The 24,047-nt window shown below is 40.9% G+C and overlaps 1 protein-coding gene across 1 annotated transcript; it reads right to left on the bottom strand.

Annotated features, from left to right (window-relative positions):
- Positions 1 to 12,467: 12,467 nt before the first annotated feature.
- LOC128013112 (uncharacterized) lies at positions 12,468 to 23,931 on the bottom strand. Its single transcript, XM_052595825.1, has 5 exons — positions 23,839 to 23,931; positions 17,114 to 17,473; positions 16,484 to 16,899; positions 16,328 to 16,398; positions 12,468 to 12,844 (listed from the first exon to the last, which is right to left on the bottom strand). Exons 1-5 carry the CDS (start codon positions 23,929 to 23,931, stop codon positions 12,468 to 12,470), a joined length of 1,317 nt encoding a protein of 438 aa, XP_052451785.1.
- Between the last annotated feature and the right edge of the window lie 116 nt (positions 23,932 to 24,047).

Genomic DNA, 24,047 nt, shown 5'->3' with positions numbered 1-24,047 from the left:
TCTGCCAGACATCTAAGTAGATTAATCCATTAATATCTCTGAACATCTCTTTCATCACTGTGTTCAGCTGCATTGTATACCAATCACTTTGAAAAATATTCTGTAAGAACACAGATCAGATTCAGAATTCCATGCACACACAAGGAAGTTTTCTAGCAACTAAGCTTTCAGTGCTTCTAAGCTTCAAGACAATAAAATCTACAACCCCAATTCCTGCGAAGTTGGGACATTTTGTATAATGCAGTACAAGCAAGAATCTGTAATTTGTTCATTCTCTTTAACTTTTATTTAATTGACAAAAGTACAAAGAAAACATTTAAAAAGTTTTTACTCACTAACGTAAATGCATTTTGTGAATATGAACAAATAGAAATTTTGATGGCTGGAACACACTCCAAAAAAGTTGGGACAGATGCATGTTTAAAGGGGGGGTGAAATGCTCGTTTTCATTCAATATCCTGTTAATCTTGAGTACCTATAGAGTAGTACTGCATCCTTCATGACTCCAAAAAGTCTTTAGTTTTATTATATTCATAAGAGAAAGATAGTCTGTACCGATTTTTCCCGGAAAAACACGACCGGCTGGAGGCGTGACGTGTGGGTGGAGCTAAAGAATCACGAGCGCCAGTAGGCTTTTGCGTTGAGACTATGTTGAAGCGGTGACATTACTGTGAGGGAAAAACCATCATCCAAAACAAACCATGGCTTACAGTCAGATTCAGCCATTTATTTATGATCCAGAATCAGATCCCGAGGCTGAAACTGAACGAGAGCAGCAGCAGCAACGACTCGCTCCGAGCAGGGCTCGAATCCGGGTCTCCGGCATGGGTGGGGACGCACTAACAAGGAAGCAGAGATATTTTAAGCAGTTTTACTCACCGCCTGCGGTTCCAACACACGATCGTGACCCTTTTTCGTTGGGATTGCATCATCCTTAAGATATAAACGATACGCAAATCCGTCGTCAAACTGGGCCTTGTTTGTAAAACAAGCATCTTCGAAATGCAGAGAACAAACAAAAACACTTGCACAACTCCGTTGATGCTCTGTAAAAATAAACTCTATCCACTGGTCCCTTAAATGCTGTTTTTTTTGGTAATCTGTGCAGGGTTGTCTTGCCCTGGCAACCAAAAACACACTTCTTTTGTGACTTTTCGCGACTCTCTCGCTCTGATCAGTGAATCGTCTGTGCTCAGCCTCGCAATACGGGAGTGCGCACTCTTCCGGCAGACGTGCCCTCAGGACCCATATAAGGAAATTCCGCTCCATCTAACGTCACACAGAGCCATACTCGAAAAAAACTTTCCGAAACTTGTGACAAACCGGAAGGAGTATTTTGGGAACAAAAATACTCCTTCAAAACGTACAACTTAATTTTTGAAACTTTGTCCATGTTTAGCATGGGATTCCAACTCTTTAACAGTGTAAAAAACTCATTATGCATGAAATAGCATTTCACCCCCCCCCCCCCCCTTTAACACTGTGTCACTTCAAATTTCATTTTAATTAGATTATTTAATTGTATAGGAATTAAGGATCCTAATTGTAAAAGTTTAGCAAGCAAAATTTTTGTCCAGTCTCTTTTGAATCAGATGCTCAGTAGTCTGTTATTGTCAATGTCTGATTATCCTTTTTGCAACTGCTATTTTCAATAGGATTCAGGACTGCAGGCAGGCCAATCTAGCACATACCGGTCCGGATCCAGACTTGGAGGGAATTCAGTCCGGACTTGCCTCAATTTCATATTTCATTTTCAATTTCATCATGTATTTGCGAGCTGCATTGGTAATCTGTCAAGCAAGGACAATACGTTTAAAGCTTACAGGCGTACATCGTCCACCTGCAGCATCTTCTGGGATTTCTAACAGTTCCAATCTCTCAGGGCTGTGTTCCAGTTTAACTTTTTTTAGCTAACTTCCCTCCATCTTGTTTACTTGGGTGTATGTCATTGATTAAGTTGCATGAGTGCCCACTACTGGCAGAAACTTTGGAGGCCCTGTCTCAAATGGAACACTTCATGTGCACTTTCGGTCTTGCACACTTCAGCGTATGCTTTACATTGGTCTTTGGTCATTGGCTTTAAGTGTTACATTGGTCGCCACGTACGTGTGTCCATTAAGTTTATGAAGCCTGTGTAATACTTTCTGCATGATAAATCCGGACACATTCACGAACTTTGCAGATGCAGACTACTTGTATTTGTACTACCGAAAGCGTAGGCTGATGGTGTGTTCCACAACAAACATGGGAACAAGCAATTGCCCAGAATTATTGCACATTATTGCACATCACATCCCGTCTTTATATTGTTTCATCGACAGATTCTACAGGTTCGAGTAGCAACGGGCTTCTTCACACAGCCTGTGCATGTGCAATTGCTCACAAGCACCCCTCTCACCACTTCCCTCTCACCCCATCACTTCTGTCCATGTAAACCTTTCCTTCAATTAAATTTTTTTATGACATCCAGTGAGCATTTGACATAATCAGGCGATGTTTTACCACGAATAGGAGTAATTATTATTTTGTTTTTTTATCACTTAGATTATGGCCAATTGACTTAAAGCAGTGTCCAGTGTTTCCCATACATTGAGTTATTTGTGGTGCCCATCACAATATCAAAACTGACTGCCAAAAACAGATTTTCCAAAATGATTATTCTTCATTGAATAAACTGAGCACTGCACATTTCAAAATTAAAATGCAGCGCGGGTGATTTTAAATGAATGTATCATTGAAAAGCTTTGATGTAATTTCCACTTTCCTAGTGTTTATGAGCGCTGCGCTTTTTTGATTACAGCCATTACTGTGTAAACAACTATCTCCGCTCCTGCTGGTAGAGAATTATATTGCATTTGCAAGTCTGTGGGAAACACAGGTGTCTGTCAACAAGCATAAATAAAAAGCATGCTTCAGAATGGATTTGAAAAAGTGCTTTGAGCCATGTATTATTACTATAAATTAAGGTACTAATACTGCTAATACTATTACCATCTTGTGCCCTGCAATCATCTTTTACTCAAACTCAGTTTTATGAGATTTTGAATGCAAAGGGCACATTATTTTTATTATTTTTTTCCTTAAATAATTTTGATTTGTTATGCATGTTATGTATTTTAATAAAAACAAGTTTTATAATAACCAGTTGCTCTGGTCCGGACCTTTGACACTGACAAAAATTCAGATTTGGACATTTGAATGTAGATTTTGAGATCCCCTGTCCTAAGCCCCTTTCACACTGTGATTCCGGCAAATACACGGGTAAAGTGTTCCGGCAATTGTTCCCGGGTCACTAGATTTTACACTTTCAAACTGCCAGTGATTACCCTGAATATGTGCTTGGTTCACACACAACCGTAAAGGTCCAGTAACGACACGTGACATCAGGCGTGACGTGTAATGTATGAGTCGAAAACGTTTCACTGAAGCTGGCGAACGGCGTCAACGCAGAAAGTGAGGAACTAACTGATCTCTGCTTCATTAGAGTTTGCACATATTTTTTGTCACGAACGTTGATCTTACTTCAAAACAGCCTGTAAAAGAGTCGCGTGATAACGTGCGTCATCACTACAGCATGCCGTTAGATCTGGCTTTTGTTCATACAGCGCTCGTCCTGGGATTGAACCCGGCAATGTTACTAGGTCCTCGACCTGGGTCCAATGTGCCAGGTCCGATGTACAGTGTGAAAGGGGCTTTAGAGTAACAGAGAGTCAAGTTGCATTTCTTGATGCAGCAGCAGACTGTGGTAAATTACAGTGGTTTTATAAAGTACTATATTTATGTATAAAGTGGCTATATTTAACACTCCAGCACTGAGGTTTCTTGCCTTGCCCTACATGTAATATGATTTCTCTGGATTCTCTAAATCATGCAATTGCAAAATGTGATTTTTGATTTGTTTGACACTTCTCTCATGAAATTTCACACAAAGTGATGAGCCATGATCAAGCTTTGCTTGCAAAGACTGAGATGCTCCTTTTACATGATACATTGACCTATTACCAGTTCACCTGCTTAGTGTGAACTGTTTCAAAAAGTTTAAAGTGGATATTATATAACATTTTCACTTTTATTTTGCATCTGTCTCATCTTTTTTGGAATGTGTTGCAGCCATCAAAATAAAAATTAGTTCATGCTTACAAAATACATTTACATTGGTCAGTGAAAACTTTGTAAATGTTTTCTTTGTACTTTTTTTTTTTACAAAATGTCCCAACTTCTCTGGAATTGGGGTTGTAAATATATAAAGACATTAACATAAGAAAACAAGGGAAAAAAATAGTGTTTGAAAAGTGACCAAGTGTACCTTTCGTCCTGCAGTGTTTCCAGATTTGATGATGACAGTAGTCTGTGGTGCACGACTCAGCAGCGCAACCACAGACTGACGAATTTTAGCCACTTCATGCACATAAAATGTTAGTGGGTGAAAAACCCGGTGGGCAGCAAATGTAAAGACAACAACTGCATCAGATTCACCAGCTATTTCATCTATATCATTGCTGATATAATGCAGGTCAGTTATGAGCATTTTACTAAATCGTAAAGGAACACCATGTGGCCTCCAGTGAATAATGATATTATTTTTCAATTCCACAGCCATCAGGGGTCCACCTGTACGAGGAGTGTGGAGGTCCATTCTTTTTAAACCTAAAAACGATAAGCAATACTTACATTAGACTCATTTCTTTATTAATTTCTTAAAGAGCAGTCCCAAGAAGTATACTGGCAAATAAGGAATAGTTTACCCAAAAATAACCCATTTACTTTCCTTCATGTAATTCCAAAGTTGTTTGACTTTCCTTCTTTTTCAGAACAAATATATATATATATATATATATATATATATATATATATATATATATATATATATATATATATATATATATATATATATATATATGTAACGGAGTTTAAATAATGCTGTTAAATTCATGCATTAATTGGGGGAAACTTGACATTGGCTGGCTGTTGAGTCACTCGCATTTGTGTGCGTGATATTGTGGGCGGAGTTACGTAATTACCAGCAGAGTCTCACATCTCTCACTGCTGATTTCTGAGCAACGTTGATGCTTTGATAGCCTACACTAACCAGCTTTTGGTCGTGTTTGTCCCAGTTTTGTCTGTCCCAGACCCAGTAAAGCAAGACTTGAGTAACCATCCACCTGCTCTCCGTGTGATTTGATCCACACACACACAACCAGTCACATATATATATATTCTGACAAAGGTGTCAATTTTCTTTTTTTTTTTTTATATATATAATTAAAGTCACTGGAGTCCAGTTAGGGTTGCCACCTTCAATTCAAACTTAAAACATATTTTCATAAAAAACATTAACTGCTAATGAACTTTAGTAGTTGTATAAGGTGGTGTGAACACAGATTTTGGATAAAATATGTGTCATGGTTAGCAGACAGTAACACCATCCAAACAGTGAAACCACTAAATAACCAATCTACAAACATTTCTAAATTCATATAAAACACACTTTTTTATCTATTTTATATAGTCTATTGTTAATTCTACAGTAGCTTATTGAATAATGCAATCATTTAAATTAGTTAAATTGCTTATTTGCTTCACGTAGGCACTATATTTTTATTATTAAATATATCTATCTTATGTCTGATTAAAATAATGCTTATGTGTCTGACTGTGCACCTTAACCGTAATAAACAAATTGCTAACGCTTTAAAATAAGGTTCATTAGTTAACTAAATTAATTAACATTAACTAATAATGATCTGCACTTATACAGCAATTGTTCATCTTTGTTCATGTTAATTTCCACATTTAATAATATTAAAATCTTGTTAATATTAGTTATGAAATGAACAGCTTTATTTCTATTAACTAACATTAACAAAGATGAATAAATACTGTAACAATGTATTTCTTACTCATTGTTAGTTCATGTTAGTTAATACACTAATGCTTAATAAATGAACCTTATTGTAAAGTGTATGAATGTTGTTAACCCGAGGCATGCTATCGCAGATCTGACAAGCCACCGTGCGCAACAGAGAACACTCGCCGACAAATTGTGCTTGATACTCATTTCCGCTGACACTTTCCAGCCAAGTATTTGATTCTTCCCACTTTCGTCGGTACTTTTGCATCCGCTTTTGTTTCAGTGCTGGACGCTGGGGGGTATCTGTAGCAGCCTCCACCATTCTGCCAAGAGACCCGCCCTCCTCTGACTCTGATTGGCCGTGAACCTGAAACAAACCAGAGCCGTTGAAAAACAAATTTAACGGCTCTGAAACAAACCAATCAATCCAACGATCGCAGCGTGTATTACCCAATCAGGGGCAGAATAGGATAAGTCTTCACAGAATGCCGGTGGGATGATTTGCATGAGATGCTGCATTGAAGACAACTCCAAAAATACGGGACAAACCCCGTCCCGTATTGATTCAAAACGGGACGCACTATTTTATTCTCAAATACGGGACGATTACGTATTTTAAGGGACGGGTGGCAACCCTAAGTCCAGTGTTGTTCTGGACACCACTGATTTTCACTATTAGAAGAAAAATAAATAAATGAATATAGAAAGTCAATAAATTCATGAATAATAATGAATGAATAAGTCATGAACAAATTTTTATTTTTGGTGCACTATATCTTTTTAAAGAGGTCATCAGATGCCCATTTTCCACAAGTTGATATGATTCTTTAAGGTCTTAATGAAAAGTTTGTAATATAGTTTGGTTAAAATTTCTCAATGGTAGTATAAAACATCACAATTTTTACCATCAAAAACAGCTCTGTCTACAGCATGCTGTTTTATTGCATTCCACTACATTAAATACTAATGAACTCTGCTCACCCTACCCCTCGGTTCCGTGCTGCTCTCTGAGAGATGGCAAACTTTGGCCACATTTATCGCAAAAATCACTAACTAGCACATTAATAGGAAAGGCGATTTGCAAAGATCCATTAAAGGGTTCATATGATGCAATTTAAATTTGTCCTTTCTCTTTGGAGTGTAACAAGCTCTTGGTGCATAAATAAGATCTTTAAAGTTGCAAAGACTAAAGTCTCAAATCCAAAGAGATATTTTTTATAAAAGTTAAGACTTGTCCACGCCCCCCTAAAACACCTCATTTAAACACACCCCAATGTCTATTGTGTTGGAAGATTTGCATAACACTGCCCAAATGTTGACGCAAAGAAAGAAAGCATAACTTTTATTCTCGCTCTAGTATTGTTGTTGCCGCCGCCATGTTGTGGAGATGCTGTGTGTTTCATTGTGAAAGTGAAACTACTTTATTTGTCCTTTCAAAAGAGGACTATTTCTGCTTCATCATGTCTAGAGCTGATCCGTGCTGGTCATTGGATCGCCGGTTCGGCTTTCACTGTGGACAAAGCGGGGTCCAGTCCAGGGTGATCACATGTGGTTGCTCCTTCATCGAAGCTGCTGGACGTGCCATTCTCAAGTCCACTGGCCGTTCCTCACTCAAATCTGCAGTGTGTGACGCTGTGTGATCTACTTTCATGTTTTCACTGTTATACACTGGTGGGTGCTATTACACAAGGCCGCCCTATGGGGGACGGCAGTGTGGGAAAATCAACATCCGTGTTGTGCCTCGTTCCACGCCCTCTCGGAGGAGAAGAGGAGGGTATTTGATCGAGCCGCGTCCAGCAGGGAGGCCGCTCAACAGCTCTCAGACCTTCGTCAAGGCACATCTTCAGTCACGGACTACTCCATCGAATTCCGTACCCTGGCGGCCGCGTGCCAGTGGAACGAGGCAGCGCAGTGGGATCGATTCCTGCATGGGTTATCCGACCGTGTTCAAAAGGAGATTTACCTCCTCGAGCTGCCCCCCACACTTGATGGATTAATCAACTTGGCCTTACGAGTTGATGCACAGATTAATCGTCTGGGTCGCCAGCCTAGTCCAACGTGCCATACCATCTCTCCAGTTAGGGGGCGCTCGAGTCGAGAGAACGCGGTCGGTCCCGTCGATGACCACGAGCCCATGCAGGTGGGTAGAGCTCGGCTGTCCCGGAGGGAGAGGGAACGGCAGAGGTCCCAAGGACTATGTTTATACTGTGGAGGCTCGGAACACAACATCTACTCATGCCCGGTAAAAGAGCCAGCCCGGTAGTAAACTTGAGGCTACTATAGGGTGGGAACTCCGCTGGGAAGTCCTCAACAACATCATCGACCCTCCTTCCGGTGAAACTCTTGTGGAAGAATCACTCTCACGAATGTCACGCCCTTCTGGACTCTGGAGACGAAGGTAATTTTATTGATTCTTCCCTTGCACATCACCTGAACATTCCTGTAATGCCTGTGTCTCTTCCCATCCATGTCACCGCACTCAACGGCCAGGAACTGCCTCACGTCACACACCACACAGAACCCATCACACTAATCACTTCTGGAAATCATCGCAAAACCATATCCTTTTTTCTCATGGACTCCCCTGTTGCTCCCATTGTGTTAGGTCACCCCTGGTTAACTAAACATAATCCACGAGTGGAATGGGGTTCCAACACAGTCACATTGTGGAGTGAAAGTTGTCATGAGTCTTGTCTGGTTTCTGCTTGTCCTGTTGTCCCTGTTTCTGTCTTTCAGAAGGAGAACATGTTTTTGCCAAACGTGCCCATAGAGTATCTGGACCTGAAGGAAGTGTTCAGTAAGTCCCGTGCTGCTTCTCTTCCTCCGCATTATCCCTACGACTGTGCCATAGATTTAGTTCCAGGTAAGTCTCCGCCTAAGGGCAAGTTATACTCTCTTTCTAATCCTGAGAGGGAGGCCATGGAGAAATACATTTCTAATTCCTTAGCATCTGGGTTCATCCGTCCTTCCTCTTCTCCAGCGGGGGCGGGATTCTTTTTTGTGGGTAAAAAGGATGGTTCTCTGCGACCTTGCATTGATTACCGAGAGTTGAACAACATCACGATAAAGAAGACCTATCCATTACCACTCATGTCTTCAGCTTTCGAGAGGTTGCAGGGAGCATCTGTAGTCACAAAACTGGATCAACACGTCAGACGAGTACTCCAGAGGTTACTTGAGAATGGGCTTTTTGTCAAGGCGGAGAAATGCGTATTCCATGCACAGTCTGTTCCCTTCCTAGGGTATATCGTCTCGTCCGAGGGAATACGTATGGACCCTGACAAGATTAAGGCTGTGATAGATTGGCCATCTCCAGATAACCGTAAGGCCCTACAGCGGTTTCTGGAGTTCGCCAATATCTATTGCCATTTAATTCGCAATTTCAGCCAACTAGCCTCACCTCTGACCGCCTTGACCTCTCCCAGTACTCCGTTCAGGTGGTCGGATGCAGCTGAGGCTGTGTTCACTAACCTCAAAAGCCGCTTTGTTTCGGCTCCCATCCTTGTGGCCCCTGATCCCACATGGCAGTTCATGGTGGAGGTCGACACGTCAGAGGGGATTATCTCCTGCTGAACGTAATTATGACATTGGTGCCACCACACCTGGACCAGAGCCCTCGAGACTATGCTTTGGGTGAGGGAGCACACTAAGGGCAAGGCCTATCACCACCGGTCAAAGCCTCCCGTTTATGTTGTGGGTCAAAAGGTGTGGCTTTCTACCAGTAACATTCCTCTGCATTCCGTTTCTAATAAATTAGCTCCCAAATTCATTAGTCCGGTGACAGTCCGCCTCAAATTACCTCCAGCGTACAGGAGGATACACCCCGCCTTTCATGTGTCCAAAATTAAACCTGTGTTCTATGCGCGTATTAATCCGCCTACTCCGGTTCCCCTGCCACTGCGTCTCGTAGATGGGGAACCGACTTATTCGGTTAATCGTATTCTGGACTCGAGACGGAGGGGATGAGGATTCCAGTACCTGGTGGACTGGGAAGGTTACGGTCCAGAGGAGAGGAGTTGGGTACCTGCTAGGGACATATTGGATCACTCCCTTATTGATGAATACAATCAGCAGGTAGGCCCTTCTGGGAACTCCAAGAGGAGTTCTTGGGGGGGGGGGGTACAGTCATGGGTACTGTCACGGTTGGTAAACCGTGATCTCTGGGTGTTTGCACTATGTGGTGAAGTCTGTGTGTTTCGCGTCTGCACTGATTAGTTGTGGGCGTCTCCGTTAATTATCAGCAGCAGTTGAGCACTTCAATATGCACAGCTCTTGTTACCATGCAAGTAAAGATGACTGCCCAGTGTTTGTTTCTCTGCAATACTGCCGCGAGTTCATCTTGAGCTTATGGTCCATGGGCCGAACACATCGGCACCTACATTTCTGAACAGAGAACCTGGGTCGAGTCTTTCAGCATGTAGGCTTGACATTTTTTGTTTTTAATTCTTCCTCTCAGCTTATTACAGGTCACACATTTATGTATGATTCTTGACACCAGTCTCTTGCCTCCAATTAGCCACATGTCATCAGATGTCTTCCCTGATGAGCGACCTTTGCATGGTAATGTCTCACCAATAAGGTTGCTACGTGGTGCTTTCTGGGGACAATGATTGTATGTTTCTTTTCCCAGGGTATGTCAGCCAAAGGAATGCATCCTCCAACTCTCAAAAGGCCGTCCTTGGATTCAGTTTCTTCAGAGGGTTCAACTTTGCAATGACTTCACCTCTGGAAAGGCATTTCATCTCCTCAGCAAATGTATTGCGTTGAGCATTTCTGATGACTATCAGTCTTGCTTGTGTCGGCTCATCCATATTGCAGTTTGAGCCCTTTGCACAAATAAGTTACTTCCAGCTGGAGAAAAGACCTGGCCTTGTGAATGAGCTTGGTAATGGCTCAAATAAGTGACTTCCAGCTGAAGTGTTCAAATCTGTTTGATCCCAGCTCTCCTTCGAAGATCTTGGTTATGAAAGCTTGGATCTGTGGGTGTACGTTTGCATCTGCTTCAGGGTCAGTGAACTCCTCTGGCAGTGAGGTGTCTTTGGCTAAGAAAGCTGGACCTTTGAACCGGTTGGTGTCTTTCAACATGGCAGCTGGCACTGAGTGAGCCCCATGGTATGCAGGGTTGTGTTCTGTGCTGACAAAGTGCCATTGTTCCGGGCTTGAAGACTTTCTGATGCATGTGACTTTGTTGGCGACATATATATATGGAATCTTCTACTTGTGTTGTTGATATAGCCCAATACAATCTGACTGTCTGTGTAGAATGTGACTTTATGGATGTCTACATAAAGCTCTTCTTTAATTAATTCTGTCAATTCAACAGCCAACACAGCAGCACAAAGCTTGAGCCGTGGAACAATGTGAGGGGGATAAGAAGCCAGCTTTTCCTTGCCCATGAGGAATTCAGTGTAAGTGTGTCCATTTTTATCTGTTCCTCTGAGATAAGCCACTGCTGATATGGCCATAGTTGAGGCGTCAGAGAAGATGCAGAGTTCCCTGTGTTTTGTGGAGAAAAAGGAAACTGGCACATAGGGCCTGGGGTCAACAATTAGCTCTAGATCCACCAAGTCTTTGGCCCGCTCCTCAGGGGGAAAGGCATCCATGGTCGATGGCCTTTTCATTGGTGGCAAATGAGGAGAGCCCATCATCAACATAGGACATTCTCATGACGAATTGTGTAGCTTCACTGTCCCGTTCCTTTAATCCATGCAAGGCTTCTCTTCTCAAGCCATAGATGGCTACTGCAGGGGAAAGAGAGTAGCAAAAACATGCACTGTCATGCGATACTCAGTGATGTGTTTGTTTGGGTTGTTGTCCTTTGAACCAAAAAATCTTAGAAAATCATGATGATCTTCACGGACAGTGAAGCAGTAGAACATCTGCTGGACATCTGCAGTTACCGTTACAGGCTCTCTGTGGAGACGCATAAGGGCCCCCAGTAGGGAGTTGTTCATGTCAGGCCCACTGAGAAAAATGATAAAAATCAAGCACTACACATATTTGGTATTTTTTCTGTGGGTGATAAACACCGAATATTGGTATATACCAGCATTCTTGTTGTGGCCTCAGTGCTGGGGCAAGGTCTGCTTGATCAGCATCAAACATTGCTTGCATGAAGTTGAAGAAGTGTTCTTTCATGCCATGTTTCTTCTCCAGTATTCGACGGCGGGAGACGGGTCGATTGACAGCATGTTGTCTCTTGTTGGGTAGATGCAGCCTGTTTGGCTTAAATGGAGGCGGTGCTACCCAGCAGTTCAAGGAACAACTCAACTTCGATGGACAGGCCAAGCTGATTGTGGTGCTGTGTTGTTTGAAACACCTCTCTGTCCAGGCTATCTGCTTCATTGGCTGCATGAGACACACATGGACAGGTATGGGGTGATACAGTGCTGTCAATCTTCTCTCTGATCATTAAGTTGTTGATGCATGGGTTAAGGATGGAGTGGCTTCCGCTTGTCAGCACACTGGTTCTAAAGACGCTGGCAGTAGTGGTTTTATGTGCTCTTCACAGACAGACATCTCCTATTATCACCCATTCAATGTCGAGTCGCTGAGCAAATGGTGCATTGTGTGACCCAATACATTGTTCACGCAATTTGTGCAGCCTTATTATGTCTCACCCAAGTACAAGGAGGATCGACACGTTGGCATCCAGGGGTGGGATTTTGTCTGCCAAGTGTTCGATGTGTGGATGATGTCTGGCTAACTCTGGTGATGGTATTTCAGACCTGTTGTCTGGCAGCATGTCACACTCAATCAGAGTAGGCAAGGGAATGTGGATGTTACCTTCTACTGATTCCACAATGAAGTTGTTGGCGTGTCGCCCTGCTGTATCCACCACTCCTGAGTCCTGAGTCTTCAGAGTGTACCTCGACCCTGCACCTTGAATTCCAAAATGTTCAAAGAATTCTGTTCTTCCAAGGGACTTATTGCTCTGCTCATCAAGAACAATGTAAGTCTTCATGGCTTTGTCTCTTTGGCCAGCAGGATACACTAAGGCGAGACAGATTTTGCAACAGGATTTTGACATCTTCACACTCCCACAGATTTCTGTGCATTTGGATATCACAGACAGAACGACCTCCAGCGGCTGCCACTCCCCGCTGTGATCCACGGTACTCACATGTACATCAGTTTTCCATGGGGCGGCCCTGGATGTAGCGCTGACAGGTGTTTGTCACTGTTGCACTCCTGGCACAGCAGAGGCCTGTTACATTCCTTAACAACATGAGTGGATAAAGCACAGTACTTGAAACAGATGCATTTTTCTTTCAGATACGCTTTCCTTTCCTCAAATGATTTGTTTCTGAAGCCACAACATTTTTTCAATGGATGAGGCTTGTTATGTAGTAGACACTGTTTGTCGGGATCCTCTTGTTTCCTGACTATTGTTGAATTATCACTGTCACTGCCACTTGTTGAGACTTCAGTCCTCCTCACAGCAACTGATGTTCTCACGTGAAACACTTTTTTCTGTCTTTGTTGCACACCATGCTCCTGTAATGCTGGCAAAGCTAGGATCATTGCGTGTTTTTGCCTGTTCATAAACAAAGTTGACGGAGAATCTATTGGTCTTTGTAATGTGACCCTGCAGTAATCCAACCCTCTTGTAGATTGGGTGGGAGTTTCTGGACTATTGGGCTTACTCCACTGGAGGTGTTGAGATATGAGAAACCAGGTAAGTGTTCATCTGCTCTGGCTGCTTCAAGTTCCATGAGAATGACTCTTAGTTTTCTTAACTTGTGGTTTTCTTTGGCTGAGATCTTAGGAAATTCCTCAACTTTTCTCAGAAGAGCATTTTCAATCACGTTAGGTGAGCCATAAACATCCTCCTGTCATTGCCACAACATCCTGAGGCCTGTGGGTGCACTCCAGTGAGGCACCACTCTGATCCTTTTAGCTTGCTCAGATGACGAGGGTCTGAGCCATTTGCACAGCAAATCAAGTTCCTCCCTGGCGGAGAGTTTCAGGTCATCAGTAGAGCTGATAAAAGACGCCTTTCAGGCCCAGTAGTTCTCCGGCTTGTCGTCGAACTTCAGTAGGACCTGAGCTCACCAGCTCTCATCGCATTAGGTACTTCCCTAGGTCTGTTGCAGCCACTGCACTGGGTAGGCTTCCGTTGTACATAGGGAGTGGCTATGTGTAGTAAAACTGGGGAGGCTTGAAATCGTCACTGGTTTGTTTCACATTGTGGGAGAGCTCATTGTATGATTTTCTCTGTGCAGTGCTGGATATCTGATTTGGTTCTCCTTTGTACAAGTAATGTTGAGTTTGCTCAAGAAACTTGTGTTCACTAATTTAACTTGGTGACGTGTTGACCTGATTGTCACATCTGTTCGCTTCACTGTTGTCCATGAAAAGCTGGCGCACTGGTGAGGTAGTCTGTGGTCTTGTATCTGATTTTGAAAATGCAACTAAATTTACTGTATTGGCTGCTTTTGCACGCTGATAAGGCTGGTGATCTGGATGTATCATAGGAATCTGCATTGCAGCATTTCCACAATGAATTTCGACTGGAGTTAGAGGCATTGTGGTTTTTTTTTTTTTTTTTTTTTTTTGATGAAGTGGATTTAACAGTTCATATTCTTCCTCAGCAGCTCCTTCAAGGCTTTCAGCTTTGGCGTTAGCAGCAGCCACCACCCTTGCTAATTTCATTTAATTCAAGCTGGCGTTTAGAATGGCTTGTTGTTTTAACAGCTCTGCCTCTTTCCTAGCAAATGCAAGCTCAGCACATGCAGCTTCTGCTTTAGACCGTACTTTCAATGCCATAGAATTAGCCACAGATTGTCTGCTGGTTCTAATCCATCCAAATCCTCTTCTTCTCTTCTGTGTGCCATATGATGGTTGCTTTAAAGGGTTAGTTCACCCAAACAGCAAAATTGTGTCATTAATAACTTACCCTCATGTTGTTCCAAACCCATAAGACCTCCGTTTATCTTTGGAACATAGTTTAAGATATTTTAGATTTAGTCAGAGAGCTCATAGTCCCTCCATTGAAGTTGTGTGAACGGTATACTGTCCATGTCCAGAAAGGTAAGGAAAACATAAAGTAGTCAACATGACATCAGAGGGTCAGTTAGAATTTTTTTGAAGCATCGAAAATAAATTTTGGTCCAAAAATAGCATAAACTACGACTTTATTCAGCATTGTCTTTTCTTCCGTGTCTGTTGTGAGAGAGAGTTCACACAGAACGAGTTGATTGACACAGCCGTCTTAGCTTTTTTTCTACGCTGGAGCTGGGACATGAAGAGACAAGAATGCACTGAGACTAGAATGGCTCCTATGCGACTAAAGTGTTTTTGCTGTTAGATGTAAAAATTAACATAGCAGTTGTCATTTAATCCCGACATCTAAGCCCTGAAGATTCAGAGGATTATCATTATCTTCTTTTTTGAAGATGTTTGTGTGAATCATTTATTATACAGCTTCAGAGTGAGTATAAGGGTTTTTTTATGAATCTTTGTGAATCGCCTTTCCTAATAATGTGCTAGTTAGCAAGTTTTGCTGCTAAATGCACCTAAATGCCCAAAGAAACGAGGGTCAGGAAGAGCAGAGCTCATGAGCATTTAAAGGGAAATGCAACAAAATAGGTTGCTGTGAAAAGACCTGATTTTAACAAGGTAAAATATGTTTTTTACACTACCACTAAGAAATTTCAACCAAAGTATGTTATAGACTTTTCATTAAGATCCTAAAGAATCATATCAACTTGTGGAAAATGGGCATCCGATGATCTCTTTAAAAAGAGTCCACATACTTTTGGGGGACTATGTATGCAAATTCCTTATTTAATTTATATTACACATTGACGGTATCAAGTCTTAAAGAAAATTCATATTCATAGTCATATTGTTGAATTACTCGCCTTGCACATTTTTTTCCAAATATTCAAACCACTGCCTTGTGGTGGAGTCTCCCAACAAGTAAACAATTTTGTTTTTAAGGCAGTTTCTCATTTCTGAAGAATTGAACTGTTGATTGTTACATACAAAAGACTTCCAAACATCTTTGAAATAGAACCCAGCAGGAACTGGTGTCGTCAAGTCAGATCTGCATCTCTCTGTTGTGCCTAAAAGCAAATAAACATTTGTCTGAAAAGACTGTTAACATGGTTCATTCTCTTGTAACCTTACATTAGATTTCAGATGATATCAGTCCTCTGATATGTGGTTATTTTGACAATTTTGCTTTTGTAAAAAATAAAGAAGATATTGTATGAACAAAAGTAAAATAAGATAAATTGTACTATTTTCATTTTCATGCACATACAGGCATTTTTTCAGTGAATGAAAAATTGCCTGTATGTGCATGAAAATGTTATCATTAAGATAAATACGATTAAGAACATTAAGATGAACGACAACAACACACTGCTATTTACTTCTTATTATATTCCAAACAGGGTCAAAATATGTTAAATACATACAATACATACATACAAAATATGTTAATACATTCTCCATATGTTAACATACCTATGACTTCAGTGTTGGGAAGGACATTTATGATTGTTTTGTCTCCAATAATGGCAACATTTGTTAATTTCCTATGGATAAATAATAACACATTTTCTACTTTAAAAACATATTTATAATTCGGCTGAAATGTATTTTGAATATTTTCAAACTTACTTTGAAAAAAGTCGATTCTCAAAATGATTTAATGGGCTTTCAAAACGTCCCATGGAGTGACCAACCATTTTGTCACAGGGAAGTCTCTTCGGTCTCTCACACTGCCACTCATTCCCTGTTTTTATATCCTTATACTCACAGCAGCATTTGCTTGTCCTCAAACTTCCTTTGGCACCCCACTTAAGATTACATTCTACTACTTCACTGATCTTGGTGTTCTTGGCTCCTGGCCCTTCAAAGTGGCCATTATAGTGACTGCGTGGGAATGAAGACTCCCTGTATTTTTTAAGAATCTGCACAACCTCACTGGAGTGCTCAAGACGTACAAAAACTTGTGCCTGACCTTCCCAGGGAAGAAGAAGAAGAACTGAGTAAGTCCCATTACGATGATCCACAACCTCCCCGTACACACTTGCCTTCAAGAAGAATAAAAAAGGTTAAGTGTAATGCACTTTAAATAACAACAAACAAACAAACAAATATCTGTTAGTTAAGTAAGCTTATAAATATAAACATAATATGTCATATTTTGTAAACAAATTAACAATTAACAGGCAATCAAAACTCAATATGACACGTTTGTATGTTGATTTGTACAAAAATTGATCATAACATATAAAATAAATTCACCTTTAGTTTTGAATTGAAAAGCTTTGCTTTGAAAAAATCTCCTCCATATCTTTTCAGGTTCTTGTTGTGGTCTCTGGCTGTGATAATGACGGAGATGTTATCTCCCACTTTGTAACTCTGTTTCAGTTCCACAATAGAGAATGTTGAGTGGACTGGACTTGTGCTCAGATTCAGCTGAGTGATTTGTTGATCTGGACCAGGCCAGTCGAGAGCCTGCTGTAGTCTTTCCCACTCCTCATCACTGATTCCCATCTCAAGTGTGGATATTCCAAAAGAAGAATTATTCATTTGAATAACTGATTTGGGACTGGGGGGCAGAAATGGTCTCATTTGAATCCCACCATTCAGTCCACATAGAGCCTGAGAGAGGACGAGGATATCAGTTACACCAAATTCTCTTTTTTTTTTTTTTAATAGATGTAGTTGAATGTACACTGTAGAAAAAATCCACCTATTTCAACTGAAAATCATAAGTTCAGTTGCATTTCAACTTCAATTAAAGCAGCAATACAAGTGCCATCGCACCTGGGGTCACTGCCACCCGGTGGCTTAAGGTGAACGGCAAATGGTGGGCAATATAAATTTAAAGTGGTAAATATAGTGAAAGTGTAAGTGACGTGACATACAGCCAAGTATGCTGATCCATACTCAGAATTCGTGCTCTCCATTTAACCCATCCAAAGTGCACACACACACACATACCATGAACACACACCCGGAGCAGTGGGCAGCAAACACTCTAACCATTAGGACACGACTCCTCCTAAGAGGAATATGTCAAAGTAATTTATATGTGCCATACATCCTGCTGTTAGCTGGTGGTGCTCTGATTATAACTAAATGTTGGCATGCAGATGTCTTCAAGCCAGTATTCTTACCAAAAATATGAAGTTTTGGGCAGATCCGACATTGCATATTTAAGTTAGTGTAAACTAGGTGTAATCCCAAATAGTCGACCAATCTATGCTTTGATTCGAGGAGCCTGATTCGACTACCAATCTAACAGTCCAATATTCGAGGGGTAGTCTATGCCATTTTGACTACAAGCTCAACTGGGGGAGCTCAAATGTCTGATTTCACATAGAACTACCGGTTTTATCCCAACTACCGGTTTTATCCCAATAAGTTAATATACAGCCTATTATAATAAGGCTGTGAGAATCTGAAAAGAAAGAAGCTCCAAAATAATAAATTAACTTTCCATAATCCATGACTGACAGGGATTTAAAACTTTAAAACAAGACTCAAACTGACACAGAAACTGGATTTTTTCGATCAGGTAAGGTACAAGTGATTTCAAAACATTTCAGCCGGTGTATATATATTGTGGATATATTATTTACCTGATATAAGATCCATTTGGTTTTGAGTCAAGAGCTTCATTGTAGTACTACGGTGATATCTCTTCAGCCCACAGTGCGAGCAGGTCAAACTACAATGCAGAATATTAATAACTATGACTGGGACTGTTACATAGATACTATTATAATGAGAAGACCATTATACTAAAACGCTATGAATTATTTTTTAGTTTAGCTGGCGTGTTTCTGCACATTGTTTCGTGAAGAATGCATCCACAAAAGGAGATCACATTCAGAGCCCCGCAGATATGTTCATGTACATTCGGGCCCTTTTCGCAAATAGCCTTAATATTCTTAATACGTCTTAATATTAACATTATGTTGTATAAATAACGATGCGTATTCTATATGAAATAATGAGTTGAATCCCATTGATTAAAAAACTTGCTATCAAAAATGCATCACTCTACTGGTCATATTCAGCGCCCGCAGCTCAAAACAGAAATGCAGAACATTAACTGCTAACATTTTAGACTAACATTATAATGAGAGCTATTGTATATTATTACACTATTGTAAAAAAATAAATACAAATAATAATGATAATTGTTATGGTTTCCCCAAACGTAAGTGTTAGCTATTTGTTAATCAAAACATAAAACATTAATTACACCGTTTTTAATCTGCAAGGTGCACATTTATCTGCACGTTTTCCCTGTATGTTAAAATCAGTAATTATGTTAGTTGAATGTCTGACTTGACTCTTGTTAATGTATTTTGCCCTGCACCCAAATATGATTTGACTATCAGTCGAATATCGGCAATATTCTAAAATTCCAATTCTATGAAAATCCTTAGTCAGGGACAGCCCTAGTGTAAACCAAGTAATTTCTCTAACTTCATGTTTAAGTTCATATAAAACAAGTAATTTCATCTTATCAGCAGGTGGCGCTATTATTAAGGAATATTGTCCTGAAGATGTGTTAAGGCATGGACTCTCATCAAACATGAGAAGTTAAAGGACTTGTAAGTCTGTGATCCGCCATAAAGAAACAGAAGAAAAAGAAGAACGTGATGTTTTTTGGCAGATCAGACATTGTATGTTAAAGCTTGTGTGAAACAAGACACTTCCTGTTAGCAGTAGGTAATGCTATAACTATAACCAAATATGATCATGTAGATGTCTTCATGAGTTCATGAGTTACAATAACTTTCTTGAGCACTCCAGTGAGGTTGTAAAGATTACACTGAGGGCCGATTGTTGGTGGGAGGAGTGTGGCCCAGATCAGTCAGTTGATATGTGGCCCAAATCAGGCTAAGTTTTGAGTTTTAAGTTTTGATCTGTTTGTCCTCTAGAGGGCGAGTGTGTTCTGTCTTTGTTTTATTAGGGACTGACTGTCGGCACCTGTGGATGCTGTATGTTTGGCATAAGAAGTCCGAGCAGCCAGATCTGTGCGGCGGGCGAGGTGTTCAGCGGCAGCTCTGTGTGCCTTATTGTTGTGTCCTACTCCCCTTAATTTTCCTATGGTTATGTCTTTCATTTTGTTAATAAATTCCCTATTGTACGAGCTGTGTTGTCTATGTCCTCATGTGTGTTATGGCTGTGGTCGAAATGTTTTAGTTTTTTTTTGTGTGTGGAGTGACGTATCTTGCCCGTCCTGGAAAGTGTTTGGTGTAACTGCGGTGGTCCCACGTGAGTATTTGCCCTATATTTTTGTAGTCGCCGGGTAGTTTGGACCTGCCACTTTGTTATTTTGTCTTTTTTTATTTTTGGTGGTTATTCGGAGTGGGGGTACGTTTCAGTTCACGTGTGATTCTTGTTAATGGGATCAGTGCACAGGTGGGCATGAGTCTAGCGTTTAAAGTTGCCCCTAGCCCCTAACACCACTGAAGACTAGATAAAATTGTTATAGGGTAAATGCATATATTTATTTTAGTGGGATCGCTGTTAGTTGCAATTAGTTTGTAAGCCGCATTTGTTTAGTTGCGTAAGTGATCATTAATTAGTGAGAGCTAGTTATTTGTACACGTGCATGTACGGGTTACATTAGTTTGTTATTTGAGTGCGGATAAAAGTTCTTTGAAATGGCTTCGGTGGTGGATGTTTTTCAGGAATCTCTGCTTTCACTGCTTTCACTGTATACAAAAGAGCAGTTGTTGCAGATAGCAGTCTTATAAATAGAAATAACCTCTATGTATAGGAATTTAAAGGAAAATTTGCGGAGCATACTGAAAAGTAATCTTGTTAAGTTGGGTGTTTTAGAAAGGCCCTTGGTAAAAGAAATGGCTGGTCCTTCTGTGGGAGATCATGCTTTTCGTTTGAGAGAATTAGCTTTGAGAGAAAAAGAGTTGGAGTTCGAAAATGCAAAATTAGAGTTACAAAATCGTGAATTGGATCATTAGTTTGCATTAAAACGAATGGAATTAGAAATGGCCAATAAGAAGGGTGCTGCTGTCTCTGAATTTGATGTGGGACGAAATCGATGGATGGTTCCTCCTTTTTGCGAAAGGGATGTTGAGAAATACTTTAGTCATTTGGAGAGGGTTGCTACTACTTTAAAGTGGCCTGCAGATTTTTGGTGTTTGTTACTGATGTGTGATCACTGGTTAGGCGCAAGAAGCTTATTCTGCCTTGACTATAGATGAAGCAGCAGATTATGAAACCATGAAATCCGCAATTTTAAAAGCCTATGAATTAGTTCCGGAGGCATATAGACAGCGTTTCAGACATTATGTAAAACTTTCTGGTCAGACTAATGTGGAGTTTGCACATGAGAAAGAGATCTTGTTTGATCGATGGTGCGCGTCTAAAAAAAGCTGAAAGCCGAGAACAGTTGCGACAAATAATGTTGGTGGAAGATTTAAAAAATGGCTTGCCTGCTGTTCTTTCTACGTATTTAAATGAACAGAAGGCTGAGGCGCTTCACAACGCTGCTATATTAGCTGATGACTTCGTGTTGACGCATAAGGTAACATTTAAGGAGTAGTCATGGGACTGATATCCTGTTTCTTCATCAGTCTTAAGTTAAAAAAATCATCTAGCAATAAAACCGTTGTTCCTTCTGATGACAGGGCTTGCTTTTATTGTAAAGCTTCTGGACATTTAATTGCAAACTGTCCCGTTCTTAAAAGAAGTTTAGCCCAAAGTCTGTAGGTTTGATTTCAGGTGATTTTTCCTTTTGAAATCTGTTCTTTCACCTGACTCCATGATGTGGCCCGAGAAGGCTGGATATGGGCCATTCCTGAATAGTGGAACTGTGTCCGTGTCTAGTTCTAGTGAGTGTGTCCCTGTTAGCATCCTTCGAGATACTGGGGCTGCTTTGTCATTCATTTTGGAGGGAGTATTACCATTGTCCGAGAAGACTGCTACTGGTACTTTTGCTCTCGTTCGAGGTTTCGAGATGGGAGTTCTAGAAGTTCCATTACACCGTGTTCACTTGAACTCCGAATTGGTGTCTGGGTATGTGATCGTAGGTGTTCGTTCGTCTTTGCCCATTCTTGACGTAACTTTCATCCTGGGAAACGATTTAGCTGGAGGCAGTGTGTGGAGTTGTTTAAATGTGCCACCTGAAGTGGTAATGTCACCTCTCGTTGCTACTACTTATGAGTGTGCTGTAAAGCACCCTGATATGTTTTCAGCATGTGTGGTTACACGCTCTATGGTTAAACCTGATGTCTCAGACGAGGTTGAGTTAAGTAGTACGTGGTTTGAAAATCCTGATTTAACAAAGTTGTCTTCTGTTACTCCGCAGGGGGAATTAAATCTGCATCCTCTGAGTGCTGAAAAGGTTTTTAAAACCTCTCGATGATTTGTCTCTGTCTTCTGATAAACTAATTGCCACTCAAAGGTTAGATCCTACGCTTGCGTCATTATTTGAAGTGGTTCATACAGAGCAGACATTTGGGAATACACACCAGGGTTACTTTCTCAGAGATGGGATATTGATGAGAAAGTGGGTGCCTTCTAACTCGTCTGATATCTGGAATGTTGCTGATCAAATTGTGATTCCGGTTGATTATGGAGACATGATCTTAAGTGTGGCTCATGATGGTACGGCTGGTCATTTGGGTGTAAGAAAAACATACCATCGAGTTTTATGTAACTTTTACTGGCCCGGTTTGAAGAAAGATGTGTCCTGCTATTGTCAAACTTGCCATACTTGTCAAATGGTTGGGAAGCCTAATCAAACTATTCCTCCTGCTCTGTTGTTTCCAGTTCCTGTGGTGGCTGAACCTTTTGAACACATAATCATTGATTGTGTTGGGCCTCTTCCTCGTTCAAAGTCTGGCTGTAAATACTTGTTGACCATAATGTGCGTGACTACACATTTTCCTGAGGCGGTACCTTTTACGTACTATAACGGCGAGAATGATATCTAAAGCACTCGTTAAGTTCTTTACAATGTTCGGTTTACCGAAAGTAGTTCAGAGCGATCAAGGTACTAATTTTACATCTCGTATGTTTTCGCAGGTGCTCAAACGTCTCCATATTAAACATGTTTTTTCATCTGCTTATCATCCTGAGAGTCAGGGCGCATTAGAAAGGTTTCACCAGACCTTGAAATCTATGCTTCGTGCGTACTGTTTTGAACTAGAACGAGATTGGGAGGAGGGAATTCCATTGCTACTTTTTGCTTCACGCGAGGTAGTGCAGGGATCACTCGGGTTTAGTCCTGCTGAATTGGTCTTCGGCCATACTCCGCGGGGACCTTTGACAGTCCTGAAAGAAAGTTGGCTATCTGATCAAAAATGTAAATCTCTTCCTGAGTATGTTACTGATTTTCGTGAATTGGCTAAACAAAATCTTGAGAAAGCACAAGGTAAAATGAAGGTCTGGTATGATAAGAAGGCTAGAGAACTAAGTTTTAGACCAGGTGACAAAGTGCTGGTTTTGTTACCTGTGTGGGGAGGGTCGCTGCAAACCCGGTATAGTGGTCCTTATGTAGTGGAAAAGAAACTGTCCGACCGTGATTATGTTATTCATCTCCCAGATTGCCGTAAAACTTCTAAAGTTTTTCATGTTAATATGATTAAGATCTATCATGAGAGGGAGTTGAGTATTGAGAAGTCTCTGAAATGTGTTCCTCTCAGCATCAAGCCAACTGACGTGACTGCATCTGTAGGCTTGGCAGTACATGAACCGTTGTATGAAGAGGTGGGACCTTCAAGATGTGTAGTTGAGGGCCGGTTGAGAAACTCTGAAGTGTTACTAACCTTGTCTAGTCAATTTTCTCATTTATCTGCTGTGCAACAAAATCTTGAACTTGGTGAAGAACTTCTCTGGATTGTTTAGTGACATTCCTACTCAAACGTCTGTTATAGAGCACAATATAGATGTAGGATTTAATGCTCGACCAATAAAGCAACATCCGTATATGCTAGAGAATGAAATTGCAGAGCCTAGTATTAGTCCCTGGAGTTCACCGTGTTTGCTGGTGGGGAAGTCTGACAGTTGTTATCGATTCTGTACTGACTACCGGCGAGTAAATGCTGTAACCAAGGCTGATTGTTATCCATTGCCGAGAGTAGATGACCGTGTAGATCGTTTAGATTCCGCTACGTACGTTTCAAAACTTGATTTGTTAAAGGGATACTGGCAGGTACCTTTAACGGGTCGTGCTAAGGAGATTTCA

Source organism: Carassius gibelio, chromosome B24, assembly GCF_023724105.1.
Source record: "Carassius gibelio isolate Cgi1373 ecotype wild population from Czech Republic chromosome B24, carGib1.2-hapl.c, whole genome shotgun sequence".
Classification (NCBI taxonomy): Eukaryota; Metazoa; Chordata; class Actinopteri; order Cypriniformes; family Cyprinidae; genus Carassius; species Carassius gibelio.
The sequence above is the reverse complement of the archived record's forward strand: the minus strand, read 5'-3'. Positions and strand labels throughout refer to the sequence as shown.